The following is a 27272-nucleotide window of genomic DNA, read 5'->3' on the forward strand; positions in this document are numbered from 1 at the left end:
TCAGGAATTAATTATTTCTTTTTATTGACAATATCAAGTTTTAGCAAAAATTTGAAGTAAAAGTACAGTTGGTTTAACCACTTTGGAAAATAATTTTGCATTATCTAGGAAAGCTGAATATATACTTCCCCTAAAACCCAGCAAGTTGTATATACGCTAAAGATATTCTTGCATGTATGCAACAGGAGTCAAGAATATTCATATCAACAGTATGAAAAACTGAATCAGCCCCAGTGTTCATTGATGGGAGAATCACTAAGGAAATACTGGAGAGCAGTGACACATGAATGAACTACAACCACATGCAGCAGCACAGATGAATCTCATGAACACAATGTTGAGCAAAATAGCAACCCATAGAAGAATATGAATTTATTATTCAATGTGCATTAGGTTCCAATATGTATAAGACTAAATGATATATTATGTATGGGCACAAACATAGGTCTATAAAGCAAATGAATGGTAGATATAAAATTGGAGATCATTTGCTTCTTAGGTCATTGGTTGATCATGTGAGATGAGTGATAGCTTCTGAGGGGAAGGAGAGGAAAAGGATTAGGATGGGCACACAGGGAGGAATATTCTAGCTCTGGAACTTGTTCAATGGATAGATTATATGGATATTTGTATTACAGCAATCCTTTTATAGTTCTATAAATATTATTTTCTAATGGTTAAATATCTGCTAAAACAAAAAGTAAAATATATATCTAGATACTGAAAACATTTTAAGGCAAAGAAAATGACACATTTTAAGATTATACATTGGGCCACTCACCTAGGAAACAATACTTTTAACTGTATATAAATGACCCTTCTTTATGCCATTTCCTTTATTCATCATATGTTTTTTATTTTATTAGTTATCTCTCTTACAGCATTCTAGTATTAAAGAGGAAAGACCACGGATACTTAGTATATGGCCTTCTGCCAAAATTCTGACACAGATTTCCAAGTTAGGACCACATTTACATCTGAGTGGAAATTGGTACTTGAAGGTAAAAGCTAATTCTATTAAACCTAATATAAAAACTTAATTCAGTTGATTTTTAGTAAGCTTTGGTCTGTGCATCATAAAGAGGGCACAAAGAGGTAAGGGGCAGAAAACTGGAAAAGTCAAATGAGAGGGATGGCTGGGAGGCTCAATGGTTGAGCGTCTGCTTTCAGCTCAGAGCATGATCCCACGGTCCATGGATTGAGTTCTAAATCAGGCACCCTGCGAGGAGTCTGCTTCTCCCTCTGGCTATGTCTCTACCTCTCTCTCCATGTCTCTCATGAATAAATAAAATCTTTTTTAAAAATAAATTTAAAAAATAAAATGGACAGAGAGGTCAAGTCATGAGTGGTAATGTCACAGGGACTAGGCATTAATGGTGGTCATCATAAAACTGGAGATTTAAGATAAAGATACACTGTAAGACCAAAAGGTATGTTTTGGTAATACAAAATAAGCAGGCAAGCTTTAAAGCTCAGAACCAGAAATCAAGCCAAAAGTTTGGGCAGCAATGTAAAAGAAATTAAGAATCCTGGCATTGGACTAGGGAAACTGATCAGAATTCAGCCAAGGATAAGGGAAAGGGTTATAGAGCACCACCAGCTTCTTTTTGCTGCACAAAGCAGCCTTATACATTATTTTTATTACCAGATTTTATATATATATTTAGGTGTGATACAGGCCCAGTGACAGCTCTGGCTGACACCACAGTGAATTTTAGAATTAATGGCCTTATAAATTTGCCCCAGGTTGGGTTGAGATGGCCAGGCCTTTATATCCCTCTATTGTTGGATGTGGGCCAGCCTGGGAAACAGCATGACCTTGGGCAAAACAGCTCTGTGCAGCTGAGGCTGTCCCAAAAGGCACTGACAACCAAAGGCTTTCTGCTAGCAGCACTCTTAGAAGCTGGGACAAGTTTTTCACTTTGGTGTGAATCTGGCACAGCACAGTGTCCATAAAACCATATAAGTCCTCTTGGAGTTATAATATTATCAAATTTTACTCTATTGTAAGCTTCACTGTGTTTTTAATTCCTTTGATGTCACTAATTATTTCATTAGCCTTTTTGTAGCACTGAGTTTATTGATAAGATTCGGAAGTAATATAAAATGTGAATTATTCTACAGATAACTGCTTTAAATTTAGATGGGCAACATCTCTTTGAAATCACAAACTTAGAAAAATTGGAAAATTTGAAATGGGCGTCATTCAGCAACAATAATCTCACCAAAATGGAAGGTTTAGAATCTTGTGTTAACTTGGAAGAGCTCACTTTGGATGGAAACTGCATCTCAAAGATAGAAGGTATCTGAGAATTTGAAAATCTTAAAGTATGAATGTCTAGTTAACAAGAGCAAACAATGAATAACAGTGAGGACAGAATTTCTGAGTCTGAGGAGGGAGATGTCTAGAGAAGTTCCAAGGTTTGGGGAAGAGCGTTCTACACTCATGCTGGTAGGATCTGGGACCAGTTGCTATACGTAATAAGCCCAGCTAGCAGACTTTTACCTCCTCTAACTTTCCTCTCCTCTCTTCTGTGACAGTGTTTACCACCTATTACCAAACCTAGCGCATTATAAACTAGGCAGTAATTAATATCTATAGAATGTGAAGAATGAATGAATGAAGTGTGCTTTTGAAAAAGATAAAGCAGCCCAGTTCATTTTTCAAAATATGGAATTAAAGTTACATTTGGAAATGTGAAGACTAACAAAAATGAAAACTTTATTCACTAGAGGTTGAAAAGCAAATGTACTATATAACCTTTTATAGGGATCCATATAAAGAAGTATTGTTGAGCAGCTTTACTAATGTTAGGTTTATCTAGGTATAGAATATTTCTGGTTGTGCATTTCGCTAACATGTTTGTTCTTGTCAAGGAGAGAAGGTAAGATCTGGAAAATCATGGCTGGAAGAGAATTTATACTTTACTCATTTTTGAATTGTTGGATTCTTTTCAGCTGTATGTGTGTGTGCTTTTTCATAAAATAGAAAATTTCTATTTCAAAAAATTACATATGCAAAATCAAGTAATAAACATCTTTAAAAAATAGTATGTATAACATTTGTTATACTTTATATTTACTCTTAACAATCTGCTTCTAAAACTTACTTGATCATCAGAATCACTTGGGAAACTTATTGAATATACAGATTCACAAGCCACTCCTTTGTAGATTTCAATTGAGTAAACCTGGGGGTAGCTCAGACATCTGTCTTTAGAACCATCACTAGTCTTCCATTCCTATACAAAAGGTGTTAGTTTTGCTTTGTATGTATAATGAGAACCTGGTTTCCTTTTTATTCTCATCCATAAGCCTACTGAAGGGAAGAATCCTCTAACCTATATTTTTCCTATACCCATTTTTCAGAGATGATATTTTTACCTCACTCAACTTTAACAGGTATTTCTTTTCTTTTCTCCAGACACAGATAGGTTTAATATCCATCTAAGGATTTTTTGCTGTGATGGTTTTATCCTAACTTGCCCTAGATCAGGTTAATTTAGCATTGCATAGTCCCATGATGAAGGCTGCTGTGAAAAGCCAGCATACACAAAATGTATTTGCCAAAACTATAAATGATGTTTTCCAAATGCCATTCCATTTGATTCTATAACCCCGTAGAAGCAGGAGACAGAAAATGAAAGACTCCTAACTCTGGGAAACGAACTAGGGGTGGTAGAAGGGGAGGTGGGTGGGGGGTGGGGGTGACTGGATGACAGGCATTGAGGTGGGCACTTGACGGGATGAGCACTGGGTGTTATTCTATATGTTGGCAAATTGAATACCAATAACAAATAAATTTTAAAAAAAGAAGCAGATTTCAGTCTGTCCTTTTTTTTTTTAAGTAAGCTAGGTGTGGAGCCCAGCATGGGGCCTGAACTCACAGTCAGGAGATAGAAAACTGAGCTGAGATCAAGAGTCAGATGCCCAACCGATTGAGCCTCCCTGGCTCCCCTTAGTACATTCTTTTTATGGATGAGGAAAACGAAGCACAGAAATTACAACATTTTACATGATATACCTATGATCCCAAATCTAGTAATACTTTGGAACAAACTCTGACTCCCAAAGTTCTCATCTTTCAACTTGCACCATCCTACCTACATATAGTTAAAAAGTGCCTCCAGTACCTAGTATCCATAAGAGCTAGAGGTAGTAAGGGGTGGCATTTTCTAAAGTTCTGTCTTGAAGTACTTTTAAGCATCTAAAGGTAGAATTAGGCCAAATGGTTCTTTTTAATACAAATGATGCCACAATGAGGAATACTTTCCAAAGTGGTGTATCTAGTGCTTTATTTTAAATGTTTTAAAATAGGGGCTGGTGATTTTTTTTTTTAGCTTTGTGTGACTATGATGGTGAAAATCTTAATTATATTATGAAGGTTATTTGAAAGCAAAACTCAATATTTCCTACATAATAGCTTCCCTTAACACCTAAGAAGACTGAGTCTACTTAGAAATCCAAAACTGGAATTTAATATATTAGCTGGAATACATTATATCCATCTTAAACAGAAGTTAAAACAATGATAGCTAATACTATAGAGTCTAAAGAGAAAGAGTAAAATGGCCAGCCATTTTTTATATTAGCTTTTCAGTGCTATCTGAATTTTTTCTTGTATTTGCTTATTTTTCTAGGCATTTCCAGACTGACTAAATTAACCCGCCTCAGCATAAATAATAATCTTCTCACTGGTCTGGAAAAACATACTTTTGATAACATGCTTCATCTTCACTCCCTTTCTCTTGAGAACAACAGAATAACTTCATTGAGTGGTTTACAAAAAGCTCTTACTCTGATTGAATTATACATAAGCAACAACTATATTGCTCTCAATCAGGAGATCTACAATTTAAAGGTGACTATCTGAGGTGGTAAAGTTTTTGTTTTTTAAAATATGTATTGTCTTTTTATATTATGAAAATAATGCATGTTCAATGTGTAAGTTTGGAAGATATAGAAAAATATAAAGAAAGTAAAAATCAAGAATAACAAGGTTTACTAAAATGTATTTGCATTCTATTTATACATACATAAACGTGTATAATGTCCCCGTGGTTGGGGAGTTAGAGTCTTTAACATTTCCTGTTCTCAGAGGAATTCTTGATTATCTCTCATCGATTCTTACTGGTGACCCCAACTCTTTTTGGATGACTTTGCCCAGCTTTGTCCTCTTTAATTCTCCCAACGAAATGTCTAAGTCAAGGCTACTATATAATAGGCTTTCCTGAAAATTTTTTAAGTAATTAATTAATTTATTTATTCATAAGAGACAGAGAGAAAGGCAGAGACATAGGCAGAGGAACAAGCAGGCTCCTCACAGGAAGCCTGATGCAGGACTCTAATCCCAGACCCCAGGATCACAACCTGAGCCAAAGGCATCTAGATGCTCAACCACTGAGACACCCAGTGCCCCATCTGAAAATTTGAATAAAAGGGAAGTTTACTATAGCACAGAATAGGAAATCGCTCAAATGCATTGTGTGACTTCACTGTTTCTAAAGTTCAATGGCCGTTCCCTACCACTGGTACTCTCACGATGGCCTCTTTCTGTTTGCTGATACCATATCACTAGGTAGTACTTTACCTCCTACCAAAAACTTATGTCCATTTTCTATCTTTCCTTGTGTTCAGTCTTCTCCCCTCCTACTCCCTCAATATAATTACTTCTTCTAAAGCTGCAGAGGCAACCTAACCAATGATAGCAGCAGGAAAATAAACCATTTTACATCATGATGAGAGTAGTGTTACTCCCACTGGTCTTAACCTCTCCCATCCACCTCTGCTCTGGGCTCTTCCTGCGCAGTGAAGGCACATCGGCATGTCCTGTCTAATAAGAAAGCACATTTTCCCTTAAGATGGACTCTGCTACTTTCTCAAAAGATAGAAGCACATCAGTTTTATCCCTCATCAGAAGGCAGTGTTTCTCATTCCTGTTATATCTATATACAAACATGCATACTATTTAATAGACTATTATCCCATACACAAAACATATGGTTTTAGACTTACCAAAGTTCCTTCCACATCTTTACTACTGATAATACATTTAGCAACAGCATCCTAAAAGAGATTCTTATCATCTAACACATCCCACTGAAATATTATACAAAATCAGAACTTACTGGTCTGCAAGGATAACTCCTGCAATAAAATATATACTTAAAAACACTGAAATCACTATTAAATGATAGAGCAATTCAATTATTAAAATTCAAGGATGATTAGACTCTTATGAAGAAAAAACTTGCTAGAGTAGTAGAAAAAACTTGCTACACGTATGTGTGTGTGTGTAGGTAGGTAGAGATAGAAACAGAGATAGATAGAGATATATAGATATATTTTTAAATGTATGTGTTTTTATTACCCAGGGTTTATGCAACCTGGTCATTCTTGACATGCATGGAAACATTATTGTATGGAATCAAGAAAACTACCGGTTGTTTGTAATATTTCATCTTCCAGAACTGAAAGCTTTGGATGGAATCTCTATTGTAAGCTGTTTTGTGACTCATAGCATTTGGTCCAATTCATATTCATATATCCATAGGCCATAATCATTTTCAACATTGCCTTATGACTAATATGATACCAAACTTAGGTTTGAATTAAAGAGGATAGTGGTGTATCATCATCATGCTCAAGTGAGCATCATCTTCCCTTAGCAAGAATAGCACAGTCATATCAGCATACTTCCTCAGAACCAGGAGAAAAACAGAAGTCTATGGACATCTCTTTAGCCTCACTCATGTTCACACTGAGTGTGAGCATTCTCATGAAGATGTGTAAACCAGCCCTTCATGCTTTTATCCTCCCACTGTAGACAACCAATGTTTTAATTCCCATTCCAATTCTCTATCAAGCAATTACTCTTGAAGAGATCTTACTGCCCATTGTTGGACATTTGGGGCTTCAAATGTGTTCCTTGGTCTGAAGAAAGAACAGTCAGTTGTCTAAATTGGCATTGATATCTTCTGTCTCAGTTCTTTTATAGCACTCTGAGCACTTGCATTTACCACTGGGTAAGCAAAATCCAGTCCAGATTCAGTTTCTATTTCTGTCAAGACCCTTCTGCAGTCCTTAGGGCTACCAGAATCAGTCTGATTTGCCAGCTATGTTCAAGGCCTTCCCATGAGGGAGATCTGCCACATAGTCATCTGCAGTCTTGGTCTCTTTTGCTGGCAGACAGAACAGTACTTATTGGTATTTTGTGCCTCAGAGGGTGCAAGAGAAAAATGTCTAGATTCAGACCACCTCTGCATTGCTGCAGACCCTCCAGTGTCTATTTCATAAAGCCAGGTGGCCACCCTAAGTGAGCATACGGGGATATCTGCTTGTCAATTCCCATCACCTTTCAAACCTGGAAGGGAGTTCTCATAGGCATCAATGTGTCTTATTGTACTGTACTCCTTAAATTTCCATGGGGCCCTGACTTTTATGGGCATCCCTTTAATAGGCCAGGTTTCCCTTGCTCTCCTGCCTAACCACATGGCCAGGCCAGGAACAGTGGATAAAGACTAAATATATATTTATTATAAATCACAATAATATGCCAGGGAGCTCACCACAGTGCCATTCCTCAGGTCCCAAGGTCCCTAGTTGGTCTACCTTCTCTGCACCTTTTGGTCTACTTTATGTTTATTTCATATATATAATGTGTAGGAGTTTCGGCGGTATTTAAGACGAGGAATAAGAAGAAATGAGTCCGCTCCATTTTGACCTAAAACCAAAGAATTAATGCCATTTAGTCATCTGTAAGAGAAGACATCACTTTCTAAATGTCCTCATATATAGGAAGCACCAGAGACTGAATGTGCAAAAGATTTATTTGGTGGCAGACTTACTTCTGACATGATTGCAGAACGACAAGGACATTCAAACTTCACCGAAATGCAAGAACTAAATTGGACTTCATCATCCATCAGGTACAATCATTTCATTATATGTTTTTTGATATTATAAATATGTAATTATTGTCATTTTCTAAGGCTTAGAATTTAATATACATCTTATCCAGATATAACCAATAATTCAAAAAATCATCTTCCCTACTTTAAAATCTCATGGTAACTTCACCACTCTTTGAAATGCATTATCACACACTATGATTTAAAATGGCATCATAGGGAACCCTGGGTGGCTCAGCAGTTTAGCACCTGCCTTCAGCCCAGGGCGTGATCCTGGAGTCCTGGGATCGAGTCCCACATCAGGCTCCCTTCATGGGGCCTGTTTCTCCCTCTGCCTGTGTCTTTGCCTCTCTCTCTCTCTCTGTCTCTCATGAATAAGTAAATAAAAATATTAAAAAAAAATTTTTTTTTTAAATTTTTTAATGTCATCATATTCTCAGGGTTGTGAGCTCAAGCCCCATGTTGGCTCCATGCTCAGTGGGGAGTCTGTTTCTCTCCCTCAAAGAGATAAATAAATCTTTAAAAAAATAAATAAGATGTCATCATATTACTCTAACCCAGTGCAGTCTGGCTTCTACTGCCATCATTCCTCTGATGCTATTCTTCTCACTGTCCCCCTGGCAAATCTTTCCTCTCGTCTCTGTTTCTTATTCTGTACTTTTCACAGACAGACATTTTAGCCATATTTTTAATTTATATGATGGCCCTTTAAGTTTAGCCCAAACTTGAGCTCTTTACTTGAATATTCAGTTGCTCTTCAAATAGCATCTAAAAGACAACATCCACCTGATGTTGCCCAAGACAAAAATCTAAGGGTCATTTCTTTCTCCTTTGTCTTCCATTTGTAATTGATCACCACGTTCTTCAGAGTCCATATTGTAAGTATGTCTCATAATTCCCCTCTTCTTTCCACAGTCACTACCACTGGCCTACAGTGGGAAATGAACTATTTTAGAAACTCTCTTGGTGATAGTTTTGGGTTTTTTGTGTTTCATAAACTTCCTCGCAAATCCATTTATTATTCTAAGATGCAAGATTTATCAGATCACTTCCTTCTCAACATTGATCAGTGGCTTTCCACTGTCTACAAAATAAAATGTAAAATTCCTTTAAATGGCATGGAAGACTCTTAATTACCTTTTTTTTTTTTTTACTTTTTTTTTTTTTTACCAGTCAACTTTTATACCTATTTTTATCTCTTATAATCCTCACCTTTACTGCCCATTACTCTTTATACTCCAGAAGTTCTAAAATATTCAGTTCCTTAATCTCAATCACAAGATGCTATGATTCTTTTTCTGCCTTTGTTTATGCTTGTTCCACTATCTGGAACTCTTCTTCTAATTTGCCTGACAAATCCCTGTAAATTTCCCAAGGCTCATTTTAAAATCTTTCTCCACTGTGAAGTGACTCCTGACTTTCCAGATCAGTTTTTCTTTCCCTAAAATGCCATAACATCTAACTCTAGTATATTCACTTTCCTTTCTTATTTTAATTTTTGGGGATCCCATTTCATGAGGGCAGAGACAGTGCGTTTTCATATTTGTTGTAGCCTTTCCAAACATATAGTCTGTAGTTAGAAAATACTAATAAAAATATATTGAATGAATGCCTTCTTAATGGATAAAAGTATGTCATAATTTTAACTACAGGATTCAGGATTTAGTTAAAGAAGTGGTTAAGGCAGGTAATCTTCTCTATCATGGCTTAAAGAAAGGTGGAACAGTTGTACAGCTATGGACTAGGAATCAAGCATTCCTTTTAATTATGAAAGCATCCTTACAAGATGGAATGCCATAAAAGTTTTTAGGAGATTTCACAAAAAACTCTTTTTCCAAAGACCTCACCTGCTTTCTTTCCCTTTTTCTTTCCCATCCCTAACGTCTTCCTGGTATTTCAGAAATAACGTGTTTCACATATATCCCCTGCAGCTTATAACCTGAAAATCTTATGATTTACTCCATCACTTCACTGCAATTTCATGAACATGTATGTAAGCTTATAAAGAAATTGTAGATGTTTATTTTAAAAGTTTCTTTTGTGATAGTGCTATGTTTATGGATATTTTTAAAGTAATCAAATTCTATGTCACTTTCTTACATATGTGTCCAACAAAAACATATATTTATCCAGTTATTTGACCCATATACTTTACACCAAGGCAATTCTTTTTCATAGCATTTGTCAGAGTTGTTTTTAAAATGTTTTTGGGATTGTACATGAATGATTCTCCTGCATAATTTTTCTATTAAAATTGTGACTATATTTATCTAAATTCAGAACTGTGGATTTGATTCCAGTTGACCAATTTAGAAATGTATGTAATGTGAACCTACAAAACAATAATCTTACGTCATTCAGTGGATTAATCTATCTGCCTAATGTGAAGGTGAGTCATTCATGAATTTTTTTCTTTCAAGGTTTTCAGTGCAAGTTGTAATCTTTATTTTGGATTAAAATTCATTTTAATGTTATTAAAGAAACCCCTAAAGGGTTTTTTTGCCAAGAAAGAAAAAGTATTACTTTCCAAAACTATTTCCGTTGACTTCAGGTATATATGATTGTCTTGTAAGCAGTAAATCTTACTCTGCAGTAGAGCTGAGATGGAAGGATTTCCTCCCCTCCTTTTTTGGTATATTTTTTTATTGGAGTTCGATTTGCCAACATACAGTATACCACCCAGTACTCATCCTGTCAAGTGTCCCCCTCAGTGCCTGTCACCCAGTCACCCGATCCCTCTGCCCACCTCCCCTTCCGCTACCCCTTGTTTATTTCCCAGAGTTAGGAGTCTCTCATGTTTTGTCTTCCTCTCTAATATTTCCCCACTCATTTTTTTCTCCTTTCCCTTTTAATCCCTTTCACTATTTCTTATATTCCCTGTATGAATGAGACCATATAATGTTTGTCTTTCTCCAATTGACTTACTTCACTCAGCATAATACCCTCCAGTTCCATCCACATTGAAGCAAATGGTGGGTATTTGTCCTTTCTCATGGCTGAATAATATTCTGTTGTATACATAGACCACAGCTCCTTTATCCATTCATCTGTCGATGGACACCAAGGCACTTTCCACAGTTTGGCTGTTGTGGACATTGCTGCTATAAACTGGGGTGTAGGTATCCTGCCATTTCAGTGCATCTGTATCTTTGGGGTAAATCAGCAGCAGTGCAATTGCTAGGTCATAGGGTAGCTCTATTTTTAACTCTTTGAGGAACCTCCACACAGTTTTCCAGAGTGGCTGTACCAGTTCACATTCCCACCAACAGTGCAAGAGGGCTCCCCTTTCTCCACATCCTCTCCAAAATTTGTTGTTTCCTGTCTTGGTAATTTTCCCCATTCTCACTGGTGTGAGGTGGTATCTCATTGTGGTTTTGATTTGTATTTCTCTGATGGCCAGTGATGTGGAGCATTTTCTCATGTGCTTGTTGGCCACGTCTATGTCTTCCTTCCTCCATGAAATTTTGTTCTTGTCTTTTTCCCATTTCATGATTGGATTGTTTCTTACTGTTGAGTTTAATAAGTTCCTTATAGATATTGGATGCTAGCCTTTTATCTGATAGGGCATTTGCAAATATCTTCTTCCATTCTGTAAGTTGTCTTTTAGCTTTGTTGACTGTTTCTTTTGCTGTGCAGAAGCTTTTTATCTTGATTAAGTCCCAATAGTTCATTTTTGCTTTTGTTTCCCTTGCCTTCATAGATGTACCTTACAAGAAGTTGCTGTGGCCAAGTTCAAAAAGGGTTGCCTTTGCTCTCCTCTACAATTTTGATGGATTCCTGTCTCACATTAGGTCTTTCATCCATTTTGAGTTTATCTTTGTGTCTGGTGTAAGAGAATAGTGTAAGACGTGGTCTTCTGCATGTTGCTGTCCAATTTTCCCAACACCATTTTTTGAAGAGACTGTCCTTTTTCCAATGGATAGTCTTTCCTGCTTTGTCGAGTATTAGTTGACCATAGAGCTGAGGCCCCATTTCTGAGTTCTCTATTCTGTTCCATTGATCTATGTGTCTGTTTTTGTGCCAGTACCACGCTGTCTTGATGACCACAGCTTTGTAGTACAACCTGAAGTCTGGCATTGTGATGCCCCCAGCTCTGGTTTTCTTTTTTAATATTCCCCTGGCTATTCGGGGTCTTTTCTGATTCCACACATCTTAAGATGATTTGTTCCAACTCTCTGAAGAAAGTCCATGGTATTTTGATAGAGATTGCATTGAATGTGTAAATTGCCCTGGGTAGCATAGACATTTTCACAATGTTGATTCTTCCAATCCATGAGCATGGAATATTTTTCCATCTCTTTGTGTCTTCCTCAGTTTCTTTCAGAAGTGTTCTGTAGTTTTTAGGGTATAGATCCTTTACCTCTTTGGTTAGGTTTATTCCTAGGGATCTTATGCTTTTGGGTGCAATTGTACATGGGATTGATTCCTTCATTTCTCTTTCTTCGGTGTCATTGTTAGTGTATAGAAATGCCACTGATTTCTGGACATTGATTTTGTATCCTGCCACACTGCTGAATTGATGTATGAGTTCCAGCAATCTTGGGGTGGAGTCTTTAGGGTTTTTATGTACAGTATCATGTCATCTGCGAATAGTGAGAGTTTGACTTCTTCTTTGCCAATTTGAATGCCTTTTATTTCTTTTTCTTGCCTGATTGATGAGCTAGGACTTCTAGTACTATGTTCAATAGCAGTGGTGAGAGTGGACATCCCTGTCGTGTTCCTGATCTTAGGGGAAAGGCTCCCAGTGTTTCCCCATTGAGAATGATATTTGCTGTGGGCTTTTTGTAGATGGCTTTTAAGATGCTGAGGAATGTTCCCTCTATCCCTACACTCTGAAGAGTTTTGATGAGGAATGGATGCTGTATTTTGTCAAATGCTTTCTCTCCATCTATTGAGGGGGATCATGTGATTCTTGTTTTTCTCTTGTTGATATGATCTATCACATTGATTGTTTTACGAGTGTTGAATCAACCCTGCATCCTGGAGATAATCCCACTTTATCATGGTGAATAATCTTCTTAATGTACCATTGGATCCTATGGCTAGTATCTTGTTGAGAATTTTTGCATCTGTGTTCATCAGGGATATTCCAATGGATAGTCTTTCCTGCTTTGTCGAGTATTAGTTGACCATAGAGCTGAGGCCCCATTTCTGAGTTCTCTATTCTGTTCCATTGATCTATGTGTCTGTTTTTGTGCCAGTACCACGCTGTCTTGATGACCACAGCTTTGTAGTACAACCTGAAGTCTGGCATTGTGATGTCTATAATTCTCCTTTTTGGTGGGTTCTGTGTCTGGTTTTGGAATTAAGGTGATGCTGGCCTCATAAAACAGGTTTGGAAGTATTCCATCCCTTTCTATCTTTTGGAACAGCTTTAGTAGACTAGGTATGTTTTCTTCTTTAAATGTTTGATAGAATTCCCCTGGGAAGCCATCTGGCCCTGGACTTTTGTGTCTTGGGAGGTTTTTGATGACTGCTTCAATTTCCTCCCTGGTTATTGGCCTGTTCAGGTTTTCTATTTTTTCCTGTTCCAGTTTTGGTAATTTGTGGTTTTCTAGGAATGCGTCCATTTCTTCTAGATTGCCTAATCTATTGGCGTATAGCTGCTCATTATATGTTTTGAAAATCTTTTGTATTTACTTGTATTGGTTGTGATCTCTCCTTTTCATTCATGATTTTATTAATTTGAGTCTTTTCTCTTTTCTTTTTTAATAAGACTGGTTTCTGTATATTATTAATTCTTTCAAAGAACCAACTCCTGGTTTTGCTGATCTGTTCTATAGTTCTTCCGGTCTATATTTCATTGAGTTCTGCTTGAATCTTTTTATTAGCTCTCTTCTTCTGGTCGGTGTGGGTTTTATTTGCTGTTCCTTCTCCAGTTCCTTTAGGTGTTAAGTTAGCTTGCGTATTTGAGTTTTTTTCCAATTTTTTGAGGGATGCTTCTATTGCAATGTATTTCCCTCTAAGGACTGCTTTTGCTGTATCCCAAAGATTTTGAATGGTTGTATCTTCATTCTCATTACTTTCGTGAATCTTTTTAATTCTTCTCTAATTTTCTGGTTGACACTTTCATCTTTTAGCAGGATGCTCTTTAACCTCCACATGTTTGAATTTCTTCCAAATTTCTTCTTGTGATTGAGTTCAAGTTTCAAAGCATTATGGTCTGAAAATATGCAGGGGACAATCCCAATCTTTTGGTACCTGTTAAGACCTGATTCGTGACCCAGTATGTGGTCTATTCTGGAGAAAGTTCCATGCGCACTTGAGAAGAATGTGTATTCAGTTGCATTTGGATGTAAAGTTCTGTAAATATCTGAAATGTATCTGGTCCAGTGTATCATTTAAAGGTCTTGTTTCTTTGGTGATCTTGTGGTTAGAAAATCTGTCATTTGCAGAGAGTGCCGTGTTGAAGTCTCCCACTATTAGTGTATTATGGTTTATCTAAGTATGTCTTCACTTTGGTTATTAATTGATTGATATACTTGGCAGCTCCCACATTAGGGGCATAAATATTCATGATTGGTAGGTCTTCTTGTTGGATAGACCCTTTGAGTATGATATAGTGTCCCTCTTCATCTCTTACTACAGTCTTTGGGATAAACTTTAATTTATCTGATACGAGGATTGCTACCCCAGATTTCTTTTGAGGACCATTTGAATGGTAAATGGTTCTCCAACCTTTCATTTTCAGGCTGTAAGTATCTTAGGTCTAAAATGAGTCTCTTGTAGACAGCAAATAGATGGGTCTTGCTTTTTCAGTCTTAAACCCTACGTCTTTTGATGGGATTATTTAGCCCATTCACGTTCAGAGTTACTATTGAAAGATATGAATTTAGTGTCATCGTAATACCTATTCAGTCCCTGTTTTTGTGGCTTATTTCTTTGGGCTTCCTCTTTCTTTTACAGAGTCCCCCTTAATATTTCTTGCAGAGCTGGTTTGGTGGTCATGGTCACATATTCTTTCAGTTTCTGTCTATCTTGGAAGCTCTTTATCTCTCCTCCTATTCTGAATGAGAGCCTTGCTGGATAGAGTATTCTTGGCTGCATGTTCTTCTCATTTAGTACCCTGAATATTTCCCTTTTTGGCCTGCCAGGTCTCTGTGGAGAGGTCTGCTGTTAATGTAATATTTCTCCCCATATAAGTTAGGGATCTCTTGTCTCTTGCTGCTTTAAGGATTTTCTCTTTATCTTTGGAATTTGCAAGTTTCACTATTAAATGTTGAGGTGTTGAATGGTTTTTATTGGTTTTATGGGGGGATCTTTCTATCTCCTGGATCTGTATGCCTGTTTCCCTCCCCAAATTAGGGAAGTTCTCAGCTATGATTTGTTCAAATATGCTTTTTGGCCCTCTGTCCCTTTTGGCACTCTCTGGAACCCCAATTATACATAGATTTTTCCTTCTGACGCTATCATTTATTTTGGAAGGGTTCCTCTATAATGAGCAGGTATGGAATGAAATTGGAAGATACTGAAGTTCTTAAAGCAACCTTACTGCCTCCTGTCCTATAGCTTTGGCTAAGCCATCTACAAAGTCCTTTTAAACATAGGGAAATGGTGATCTCTCCAACAAAGAATTATTTCACCTATATCAGGCTTGAAGAAGTCAGGAGTGCTGATTGAGAATGTTGAACAGCTTTCTAGGGTCTCCATTATTTTGTTTAAAATATTGTCATTTCCCAGTAAGTCAGATTGTGAAAAAAAAACACATTCAAAGCCACGTCCAGACCATTTGGGATATAAAAATGTATGTCATTTTTAACACTGATATATTATTAAATTATGTTGGATAGTTCACATTTTACCTATACCATCTTAATAGTTTTTAGGATGTTAATAATCTAAAACCAAAAATATATATACGGTAGTTTTCATATTTAAATGTCTGATTAATAAGGTGTTCTTTCTATAGGTCTTGTGCCTCAATTATAATCATATTGAATCCATCATACCCAGAGTAAAACCTCAGACTCACTTGACCAACAGGCAGTTACTCTACCAGAAAGTGCCTTCAAGTGGCTATGGACAACAAGGAACTTCAAAAATAAACAGGTACTATCTTTCTTTCACAATTATAAACAATTTTGGTTGGGAGTTTATAAAGCAGTTAGTCACATTAGTAATAGCAGTAATCTACATTTATCTTACTTTAATACTTATTTAATAGCTACATTCTAATAATAAATATCACAAATAAAAAGATATTCAAAATAGTCCTTTGTCATTGCTTTTTCCCTGCTTCCTGCATTTCATACCTATATTGTAAAAAAAAAAAAGAAAAGATATTCTAAGTTTAATGCTTTTTTAATTGAGATACAATTCACAAACCATAACACTCATCCTTTATATACAATTCATCAAGTATTTTAGCATATATATAAAGTTATGCAACCACTATGACCATCTAATTCCAAAGTGTTTTCATCACCCCATGAAAGTAGCATGGACTTAGGTTTCTTTTAACCTTTGTTTTGTTTGTGTTCCTAAATTATTTATCTGGTCACTTAATGCCCCAGTATCAATGGAAAAGATTCTTTACAAAGAAGATGAGGACTTAACTCCCACCTTCCTACACATTTTTGGTAGAACATGAAGAGATCCACATATCTCCAACACAGAATATTTTCATTCCAGTTATTCCAATGAGGAATTGTGGTTTTACCCACCTTTATTGAAGTATAATTTACATATAATAAAACTCACCAACTTAAGTTTAGTGAATTTTGACAAACGTATTCAGTCAGGGCAGCCCAGTGGCCCGGCAGTTTGACGCCGCCTTCGGCCCAGGGTGTGATCCTGGAGATCCGGAATCAAGTCCCACATCAGGCTCCCTGCATGGAGCCTGCTTCTCCCTCTACCTGTGTCTCTGCCTCTCTCTCTCTCTCTCTCTCTCTCTTGAATAAATAAATAAAATCTTTAAAAATATATATATTCAGTCATATAACCATTACTACAATCAATTTTAGTATACGTGCTGCCGAAGCGAGCACCCATTACTACAATCAAAGTAAACTATTCCCATCCCCCAAACTCACATCTTTTTGCAATCTCCTCCCCAACACCCTGGATCCTGGAAACAACCACTGATCTGTTTTCTATCACTATAATTTTGCCTTTCTCTAAAATTTCATATGATTGCAATCATTTAGTAAGGAGTCTTTTGTGTCTGGCTTCTTTCACTTAGCATAATTCTTTTGAGATTCATATATGTTGTTGCAAGTGTCAGCCATTCATTTCATTTTACTGCTTAGTAGCATACCATTATAGATTATATGACAAATTGTTTATCCATTTATTGTTGATGGGCATTTGGGTTGTTTCCAATTTGAGGCTAGTTTGATTAAAGCTACTATGAATATTTGATTTGTACATATCCTTTATTTTGGGACTATCCATAGTTTTCAACAGCTTTACTGAAGTATAGTTTACATACCAAATTCACTCATTTTAGGTGTATAATTTTTCCTAAATTCATAGTTGTGCAACTATTACCACAATACACTTTTAGAACATTTCCATCACACCAAAAAAGATCATCATGTCCATTTTTGGTCAGTTCCCTTTCCCAGTTCTAGCTCCAAGAAACTACTAATTCACTTTCCATAAAGTTATGTTTTCTAGACGTTTCCTATAAATAGAATCATATATGTTGTCTTTTGTATCTGACTTCTTATATTTAACATAATGTTTCTGAGGTTCATTTATACTATAGCATCTGTTAGTAGTTCATCCCTTTCTATTGCTGAACATGCTGGGTATTGCATTGGATGGATATGCCACGTGCCATTTATCCATTCACCAGTTGATAGACATCTGGATTGCTTCCATTTTGGGGCTAGTAATAATAATAATGCTGCTATAAACAGTTGTGTAAACGTATTTGGAAACACTTATGTTTTCATTTCTTAGTAGAAATCTAGGAGTGAAATTCTGGGTCATATGGTAATTTCATGTTTAACTTTGTAAGAAGCTGCCAAACTATTTTCCAAAGTGGTTACACCAGTTTTCATTAATAAGAACAGTTTATGAGGATTCTAATTTCTCTACATCCCCACCAATATTTGTTATTGTCTTTTTTACTATAGCCTTTCTAAGGATTTGAAGTGGTATTTCATGATTTATAAGCATTTTCTCTAAAGGACTTATCTTTTCTTATATGGTGTCTTTTTTTATTTAAATTCAATTAGCCAACATATAGTACATCATTAGTTTCAGATGCAGTTTTCAGTAGTTCATCAGTTATGTATAACACCCAGTGCTCATCACATCATGTGCCCTTCTTAATTAAATGGTGTCTTTTAAAGGACAATTGACTAAGTCCAATTTATCAACTTTTCCTCTTACCGATTGTGATTTTGGTGCTACCCTAACATCAAAAAGATTTTCTCACATTTTATTCGAACAATTTTATGTTTTTTTCATTTAGGATTAAGATCCATTCTGAGTTAATGTTTGTGTATTTTACAAGGTATAATGTTAGCTCAAATTCTTCTTTTTGTATGTGGCTATCCATTTGTCCAAGCATCCTTTCCCTTTCTGTCATTAAGTTGCCTTGGTATCTTTGTTGAAAATCAATTGACCAGTAAAATTTATTCCTGGATTCTTTTCCTTTTTAAGATTTTTTTTAAAAAATATTTATTTATTTATTCATGATAGAGACACAGAGAGAGAGAGAGAGAGGCAGAGACACAGGAGGAGGGAGAAGCAGGCTCCATGCTGGGAGTCCGACGCGGGACTTGATCCCGGGACCCCAGGATCACACCCTGGGCCAAAGGCAGGCGCTAAACTGCTGAGCCACCCAGGGATTCCCTTATTCCTGGATTCTTAATCATATTCCATTGATCTGTCTGTCCTTTTGCCAGTACCAGACTGGTTTGATTACCGCAGCTTAAAAGTTTTGAAATCAGAGATTATACACCCTCCAACTTTTTTTCTTTTTAAAAATTGTTTTGAATATTCTGAGTTCTTTACATTTCCTTATAAATAAGGACATTTTTTGAATGGAGGGGAGGATCCTGCTAGACTTTTGATGGAGATTGCATTGAATCAATTGATCAATTTGGGGAGAACTGCTGTTTTAGTAATAGTGAGTCTTCTAATCAGAACATGAAATATTTCTCCATTTACATAATCTTTAATTTATCCCAGCAATGTTTTGTATTTTCTGTGTATACATTTTATACAACTGTTGTTAAATTTTTTCTGAAGCATTTTGTTCTTTTTTAAAATATTATGAGTAGAATTCTTAATGTCATTCTCAGTTTATTGATAATATGGAGATATTCAATTAATTTTTGTATATTAATCATGCTGAACTCATTTATTAGTGCAATAATAGTTTTTTGGTGGCTTCTTTAGGATATTTTAAATACAAGATCATGTATCTGAGAATAAAGACAGTTTTACTTATTCTTTTCCAATCTGGATGCATCTTTTTCCCGTTTTTTTGATTGATTGTGCTGGCACTTGGTTTTCATTTCAAGTAAGTCTTTAAGTCTTTCTGTACTTTGTTCTTTACCATACAAAAATATTATGTTAAGATTAAAAAGTGCATAATGCACTGTTATATGTTGGCAAACTGAATTTAAATTTAAAAAAGAATAAAAAATGATTATTATATGAAATACAAAGAGATAAGATTATCATTTAATTCTGATTTACTACTAAATTAATATTTTTAAACTTCAACTTATAGTAAGTACATATCAGTTTTTTTTTCTGATACAACTCATTTGAAATTAAATTTATGGGCTCAAACTTATGCTTGTGTTTCAGAGATATAATGAGTAGTGAAAATTTGCCTCCAATAATGCACAGTTTAGAAGTACTTCATTTGGGCTACAATGGAATTTGTAATTTAATTCAGCTACAGCTTAATAGGCTAAGAAATTTAAAATTCCTCTTTCTACAGGGTGAGTAGCAACACTGTCAATGTGTGAGTCTTTATTAATAAATTGATTTGAAAATATTGTTTTAATAAGCAAAATTAGCATCAACATTTACTTAAAACAGATTGATAAAAATGTTTTAGTAATCACAAATTGGTTTTTCTTGGGTTATTTACATAAATAATGTAAATGCAATATTCTAGGGCTAGAGAATATTGTGTTTCTAGCCCTAGAAAATGCAATTTTACTGGGCTTGCAAAGTTTCAATCATACCATATGATATAATATGGTATTATATCATAATTTACTTTTACCTCACGTTCAACTAAAAAACCAATAGAAGTAACATACAGAAACATAAGAAATATGTTTCTTATGAAGAAATATACAGAAACACTATATTATTGTCATTACATATAGTTGAGATCCTTATTCTAAACTAGTTTAAGATCTGCCTCTGGAGACATACTGAAAGAAAGATGAATCAGTTCTTTTTTTTTTTTTTTAATGATGAATTAGTTCTGAGTAACTATGTGTTACTAATTTAAGTGCAGTAGAAGTTTATTTTTTTAAGATTTTATTTATTTATTCATGAGAAACACACACACACACACACACACACACACACACATACACAGAGGCAGAGACATAGGCAGAGGGAGAAACAGGCTCCAGGCAGGGAGCATGATGCGGGACCCGATCCCGGGATTCCAGGATCACACCCAGAGCCGAAGGCAGACGTTCAACCACTGAGCCACCCAGGCGTCCCTAAGTGCTGTAGAAGTTTAGAGTTTTCTCTAAATTGAAACATATATGGGACTTTTTGAATGATTGATAGAATTTATATTGGGGTTAAGTATGGCCAAGAGTTTTGCAAGTGGTGGGGAGGAAAAAAGTCACAAGAGCACAGTTGTGTTGTCTGTGGGCCAGCATTTGAAAAGGGACCAACCTGATAAAAACAAAGAGTATGCAGTTCTCTGAGAGAGTTCTAAAGCCTCTAAACATGACCAATTTGATATAGAATGCTCATTTTGCAGTTGAAAATGGGTAGGAGTTATAAACCTTTAGAAAAGTGGAATGAGGAAGAAACAGTTTGGAACATTAGTCTAACATTATTTAATGACATAGAAGAAAGGTTGGAAGACCCATCATTGAGACATGTGGGGAGATACTTGTGTAGTTGATCTGCATATGGTAACTTTTTTCTGAAAGACAGGCTTTTCTAGACCATATTTTAAAAATTTTAATGCACCTTTTTGCCTATCAAAGGTCCTGTGAATTGCATCAAAAACACAGAGACTTAGCCTTAAAAGAATAAGAAAATGAGCACAGATGACAGATCTTTTAAAAGATACAGTAACATATGAGAAAAGCAGACAACTTAACCCTGGAAAGTCTGTTTAAATCTAATAATGTAAAAAGGGAATGTGTTCTTTTGCCATGTCTAGCATGGCAAATCAGATTGGAGCAGCCTTATACAGAGACTGAGGCAATTGACTCTGACAATTATGGTTATCATTTATTGAGTCATTAGGCAAGGTATTTGTCTACATAGATTATCTCATTCGATCTTCACAGTAATTCAACATGGTAAATAATTTTATATGCATCTTACAAAAAAAGAAGAAGTTAAATCTCAGTAGGGTTAAGTAATTTTCCAACATTTGCACCAGTGAATGGTGTGTTGCAGAGTCAAACACAGCTCTGTCTGACTCCAAAGCACATGCATCTTCTATTCAACACAAAGGACATAATAAAGGTCTGGGCTAAAGTAGTGTCAGTGGAAAGGAGGAGTAAATGGTAATTCAAAAATGCATTTTAAAAGAAAGAAATAGTAGGACTTAGTGACTAATTAGATAAATAAGGAGAGGAAAAATAGTTCAAGATGTTTTCATTATTTCATTAGGAGATTGGGCAATAGGAGATACTAAAGCTAGGTAAAGTCACTGGGAAAGGTTGCTAATTTGCAATAGGGAACAATCAGTTTGTGTTGTGATAATTTTGAGATGTAAAAATGGAAACTTTTTAAAGCAGTAGTACTGGACCACAGGTTAGGACTAGAAATGTGGGATCCCTGCATGGCGCAGCGGTTTGGCGCCTGCCTTTGGCCCAGGGCGCGATCCTGGAGACCCGGAATCAAATCCCACATCGGGCTCCCGGTGCATGGAGCCTGCCTCTCTCTCTGCCTATGTCTCTGCCTCTCTCTCTCTCTCTCTCTCTCTCTGTGACTATCATAAATAAATAAAAATTTTTAAAAAAAGGACTAGAAATGCGTATTTTGGAATTATACCAAAGGAGGTGACAGGTGAAGTATATGTGCTTACTTAGGAAAAAAGCATAGAGAAAGAATGAAAGGCCAAAAGAGGTGTGGAGACAAACCCCCATACACACATCCCACTATGCCTCCGACCCAGCATTAAGAAGGCTGGTGAAAAAAGAAATAGCAAAGCAGTCATACAAGAAATTTTGAAAGAAAACCAAGAAATGCAGACTCTAAATGTCAGAAAAAGAAAGGATAAATGGCCTCAAAGTCAAATGATGGGAAGAATGAGACCTTTGAAAAAAAAGTGTTGGATTTTTTTTTTTAAAGAAAACTGGATTCAACAAAAAGAAGACCACTGGTAAGTGTTAGAGAATCCAATTTGGAAATGTGGGAAGAGTAAAACTCAAAAACAATGTAGAGGGAAGTGGTTGCATAGATAGTACAGACAACAGATAGAGGTTGTATACTCAAGAAGCTTCTCCCTAAAAAGAAGGTAAGAATTCAGAAGGTAGCTAGTGAGGTTCAGAACACATTTGGAGGTTTATAAAGAGGTAAGTTAGGTTAATAACTAAACAGAAGAGAGAATTCTAAGATCAATCTAAAGGGGCAAGAGGGGAAAAAGCTGTAGGAGAGTACACAAACATAAGCAGTGATTAGATGAGGCCATGCCAGGGTCCATGAGAGAGCTTATGAACCTACAGTTCACCTGTTGTGTTAAATTTGCAAGAATATGAGGAAGGTGGAATCTTTAGGGAAGGGCAGAGTGAGGCTGTAGGGAAGCAAGTTAGAACCTTAAGGATTAGAGGTCAAATTTATCTAAAATTTAACTATTTAGTTAAGTAAGTGGGAATTTTTCAAACAATGGTAAATGCTCCTAGTAAAAGAAATGTAAGATCCCTGAAATCACATTCTGTATAGTTGTTTTTGGAATTTCCTTTCTTAAATATGTTTAATGAGCATTCTAAAATGAGTAGTGGCCAAAAATATGCTATGGTAGACATTATTTAGAACTTGAAACTATTCTGTATAATTTTTATACCACTGGCTTTAAAATATTAAAAGTGATAGTCTAAATACATAATCTTATAAAATTAATATATTAACACAACTGAGACACTTTCTCTCAATCTGACTTGAATAAACTTTTTTCATTTATAAGCAAGGCACTGGTAAAGTTTCAAAGTCTGTGATTTAGTTATGCGAGCAATTTTATTGAAGGTTGTGATTTATAAACTTCTTTATAAGAATGGTACAAAATAAATTTACCATAGTTCACCAATTCTGAGACACTTATTCCTTTAACATATCTGAAATCTGGCTATGTTATTAATTGATAGCATGTCATAGTTTACCTAACCAATTTTTTTCTTTCTTAGTATACATAAATACTGACATATCTTAACAATTTTTGTAGCCTTAAATTTGATAAAATATGTTACATTTCAAGGAGACGAATTCCAAGATCACAGGATCACACATTCAGTGATGTATTAGTTTGCTAGAGCTGCCATAACAAAGTACCACAAGCTGGATGGCTCAAACAACATATTTATTTCCTCACAGATCTAGACTAGAAGGCCAAGATCAAGATGTCAGCAGGATTGGTTCTGAGGCCATCTTTTTTTGGTTTATTAGATGACCTCTGTGTCTTCAGATGGTCTTCCCTCTATGGGTATCTTTGTCCGAATATTTTCTTACAAAAATACCAGTCATACTGGATTAGAGCTCACCTCAATGAACTCATTTAACCATAGTTACCTCTTTAAAGACCCTATTCCCAAATGCAGTCACATTCTGAGATACTAGGAGGTAAGACTTCAATATATGAATTTGGTAGGCGCCCATAACAAACGAGGAGGATGAGTAGTGAATGAAAATGATATATAGTATGGTATAATAGAAGCAACACTGAGCTTAAAATGTAAAGATCTAGGTTAGGCCTGCTGTCTAGGTTAGGCCACTTTTATGTCTATGTCCAAGTTACCTAATTCTTGACCCTCATTTTTCTGATTCTTAAAAAATGATATTTTCCCTGTCCTATCTTGAGAGTTTAGTAGAAAACACGTATAAAGGCATTTTGTCGGGATCACTGGGTGGCTCAGCAGTTGAGCACGCACCTTTGGCCCAGGATGTGATCCTGGAGACCTGGAATCGAGTCCCATGTCAGGCTCCCGCATGGAACCTGCTTCTCCCTCTGCCTGTGTCTCTGCCTCTCTCTCTCTCTCTGTGTCTCTCATGAATAAATAAAATCTTTATTAAAAAAAAAGCATTTTGTCAACTCAAGGGTCCCCCTCTCATTAATTATCATTACCATTAATACTTACAAAGTTAGTGATTGCTATAGTAGAGAGAAATCAGGTTATAAAGAAAGGATTGAAATTTCAAAGAATGTAATGTACGTTTAATTCATTTTTACTTTTTTATGTGGTTGTGGTGCAAAAATATGTTGGGAAGGTAATAACAGCATAACTAAGGTACATTCTTCCAAATTAAAACACAATAATTCATTTATTTTAATAAATACTTAAATATACCTATTTGCGTAATAGAATAATATTAGAATAATAGATACTCAGGAAGTATCTCTTCTGCAGCACTTTTATACATTTACTTTTGTCAATACCAGCTATTTTAGTACTCAATTACTAAACAGATTGGGTCAATTACATACATTTAATACATCATATCTTGGTCTTTCAAACATAAAGGAGAAATTTTACCAAATATTATTTGATGATGATGGCTGAAATGGAGATGGAGAAATACATTCTATTTCTCCTTGGAAATATGTTCTTTTTAACAGTTTTACTTTTTAAGAAATCATTTTACAAAAAATATTTAAGTAAAGGGCAGTCCCGGTGGCGCAGCGGTTTGGCGCCGCCTGCAGCCAGGGCGTGATCCTGGAGACCCCGGGTGGAATCCCAAATCGGGCTCTCTGCATGGAGCCTGCTTCTCCCTCTGCCTGTGTCTCTGCCTCTCATTCTCTCTCTGTGTCTTTATGAATAAATAAATAAAATCTTTAAAAAAATATTTAAGTAAAATGGGTAACCTTTTATTCAGAAAGTTTAGGCTCACCTGACATATCATGACTTCTATTTCTCCAGGAAATGAAATCAGTCAAATTGAAGGGCTTGACAATTTAGTAGTCCTTCAGGAATTGGTAGTGGACCATAACCGCATCAGAGCATTTAATGACAGTGCCTTTGCCAAACCAAGCTCTCTGTTGGCACTTCACCTGGAGGAAAACAGACTACGAGAGTTGAGCAGATTACAACCTTTGGTAAAATTAGAGAAACTCTTCCTAGGATATAATAAAATCCAGGTAACATTATTTTGTAGTTTTTAAATGAAGTTTATAAGACTTAACTCCTCTTAAACATAAAAGTTCCAAACACACCAATGAAAACTTTGCTAATGTGCTAACTTGTTTTATGTCATGTAAATACTCTGTGAAACAAAGGCATATAAATAGTCTGTTGATGCAAAGATGTCCACTCTGACTTATAAATCCAACCAACCCACATGCATCCACCTGCTAAAAAAAGAGTTAGCTTTAAATGTTCTAAGCTCCTCTCAGCAGTTCTCTCTAATAGATATCTTTGTTCTTAGCTACTCTTGGTCCAAGCTATTTCTGCATCTCAATCCCAGCCTTCCTGTGGCCCTTTAAACTTGGCATTTGTCCTTGATCTGACTGACATTTGAATTGGTTCCTGATAATGGCCCTTATTTAGCCTTAATATTCCATCTCTACACACTTAAGGCTTCCCTTAGATAAGGTCCTGCTTTGGTTTTACCTGCTCGGAATTCAACCTATTTCCTTTAGGCCCTATCCCAACTGAGCCTGCTCAGACTCTCTCCTGATACAGTATGCAGATAAGACTGTTGAAGATATACATAGCCTTACACAGCCCTAACATTTCTCTCAGTGTTTTGGTGATGATGTTAGCCCTCCTTTTACCAATTTTACTTCTGCCCATACCTCTAAACAATCTCAAGGACAAAATGAAATGTGGACTTCTACCCAAGAACAGAGACCAACTATATCTTGCCCACATTTGTATCAGTATGTAGCATAGTACCTGGTACATAGTAATTATGCCATCAATATTTGTGGTTTTACTTGCTAAAGTTCAGGGAGCCCCTTCTGGGGTGATATAAAAGCCTGTTCAATGCTAGAAAAAAATCATGAGCCCTGTCCTACATAGCAACTAGGAAATATACATACAGAGAAAAATGACATACAACTAATTTTTCAATTTCAAACAACATTCATCTGAGAAAAGCCTTCCAAATGCAATGATTCTTACAAAGCTTTATCCAGAGGAAATCTAAATTGGGAAAATTGCAATCCTATGGGAAATCTTTCCAGTGATAGCAACTAAGGTGACGCAAAGCATTGTCATATCAGACTTAAGAGATCTTATCCAGTATCAAGCTTTACTATAATTTCAAGGATACACAGGATCTGGAACACTCCTGTGGCTTCTCAGGTCCTTTCTTTTTACATACTCTCTAGCTTAGAGTAAAATATAAGATCTCCAAGTGAGACTTTGAGTGATCTGGGCAGCCCCAGTGGCTCAGCTGTTTAGCGCCGCCTTCTGCCCAGGGTGTGATCTTGGAGACCCAGGATCAAGTCCCACATTGGGCTTCCTGCATGGAGCCTGCTTCTCCCTCTGCCTGTGTCTCTGCCTCTCTCTCTCTGTGCCTCTCATGAATAAATAAATAAAATCTTTAAAAAAAGAGAGAGATTTTGAGTGATCCATATAAAAGGGAATGTTTCATTTATGAAATACCTCCATTTTCTTCTTGTGCTTATGTGATTATTTTATAGGTAACCATGCTTGATAATTCCATTGTTGTAGGTTTATTCACTATAACCAGGGAGATCCTGTACTAAGAATATTTCATAAATAAGGACCTTCTTCCTATCAAATATCATTGGTCTATTTGACAGCAGAGCTATTTATCCACATAATTATAAAGTGATTAGACCAGGTAACCTGCTTTTCCCCAGGAGTGTCCTTGCCTCACATCCCCACCCTTCTAACCCACTAAAAGAAGAGAATGAATGGCAGATCCACTGTTGTAACAACTTCCAACCCAGTAAAAAGCAGGATAATGCCTAGTCAAGGTAATTTTTTAATAAAAATTTAATGTAGCTATAGACAACCTATATGATAAATCATGAGAAATTATGCATATAACATGGAATGA

The 27272-nt window shown here is 36.0% G+C and overlaps 1 protein-coding gene across 3 annotated transcripts in view; it reads left to right on the plus strand.

The window, feature by feature from the left end:
* The window catches only part of LRRC9 (leucine rich repeat containing 9), a 157879-nt gene that overhangs the window by 69384 nt on the left and 61223 nt on the right, over positions 1–27272 (plus strand). For all 3 annotated transcript variants that reach the window (XM_038544856.1, XM_038544857.1, XM_038544858.1), the window contains 9 exons: positions 867–1001; positions 2125–2302; positions 4641–4861; positions 6375–6497; positions 7798–7928; positions 10191–10299; positions 15820–15959; positions 19683–19819; positions 25163–25380. In XM_038544856.1, coding sequence (XP_038400784.1) covers positions 867–1001; positions 2125–2302; positions 4641–4861; positions 6375–6497; positions 7798–7928; positions 10191–10299; positions 15820–15959; positions 19683–19819; positions 25163–25380 — 1392 coding nt within the window. The remainder of the gene's footprint in view (positions 1–866; positions 1002–2124; positions 2303–4640; positions 4862–6374; positions 6498–7797; positions 7929–10190; positions 10300–15819; positions 15960–19682; positions 19820–25162; positions 25381–27272) is intronic.

This window comes from Canis lupus, chromosome 8, assembly GCF_011100685.1.
Source record: "Canis lupus familiaris isolate Mischka breed German Shepherd chromosome 8, alternate assembly UU_Cfam_GSD_1.0, whole genome shotgun sequence".
Lineage (NCBI taxonomy): Eukaryota > Metazoa > Chordata > Mammalia > Carnivora > Canidae > Canis > Canis lupus.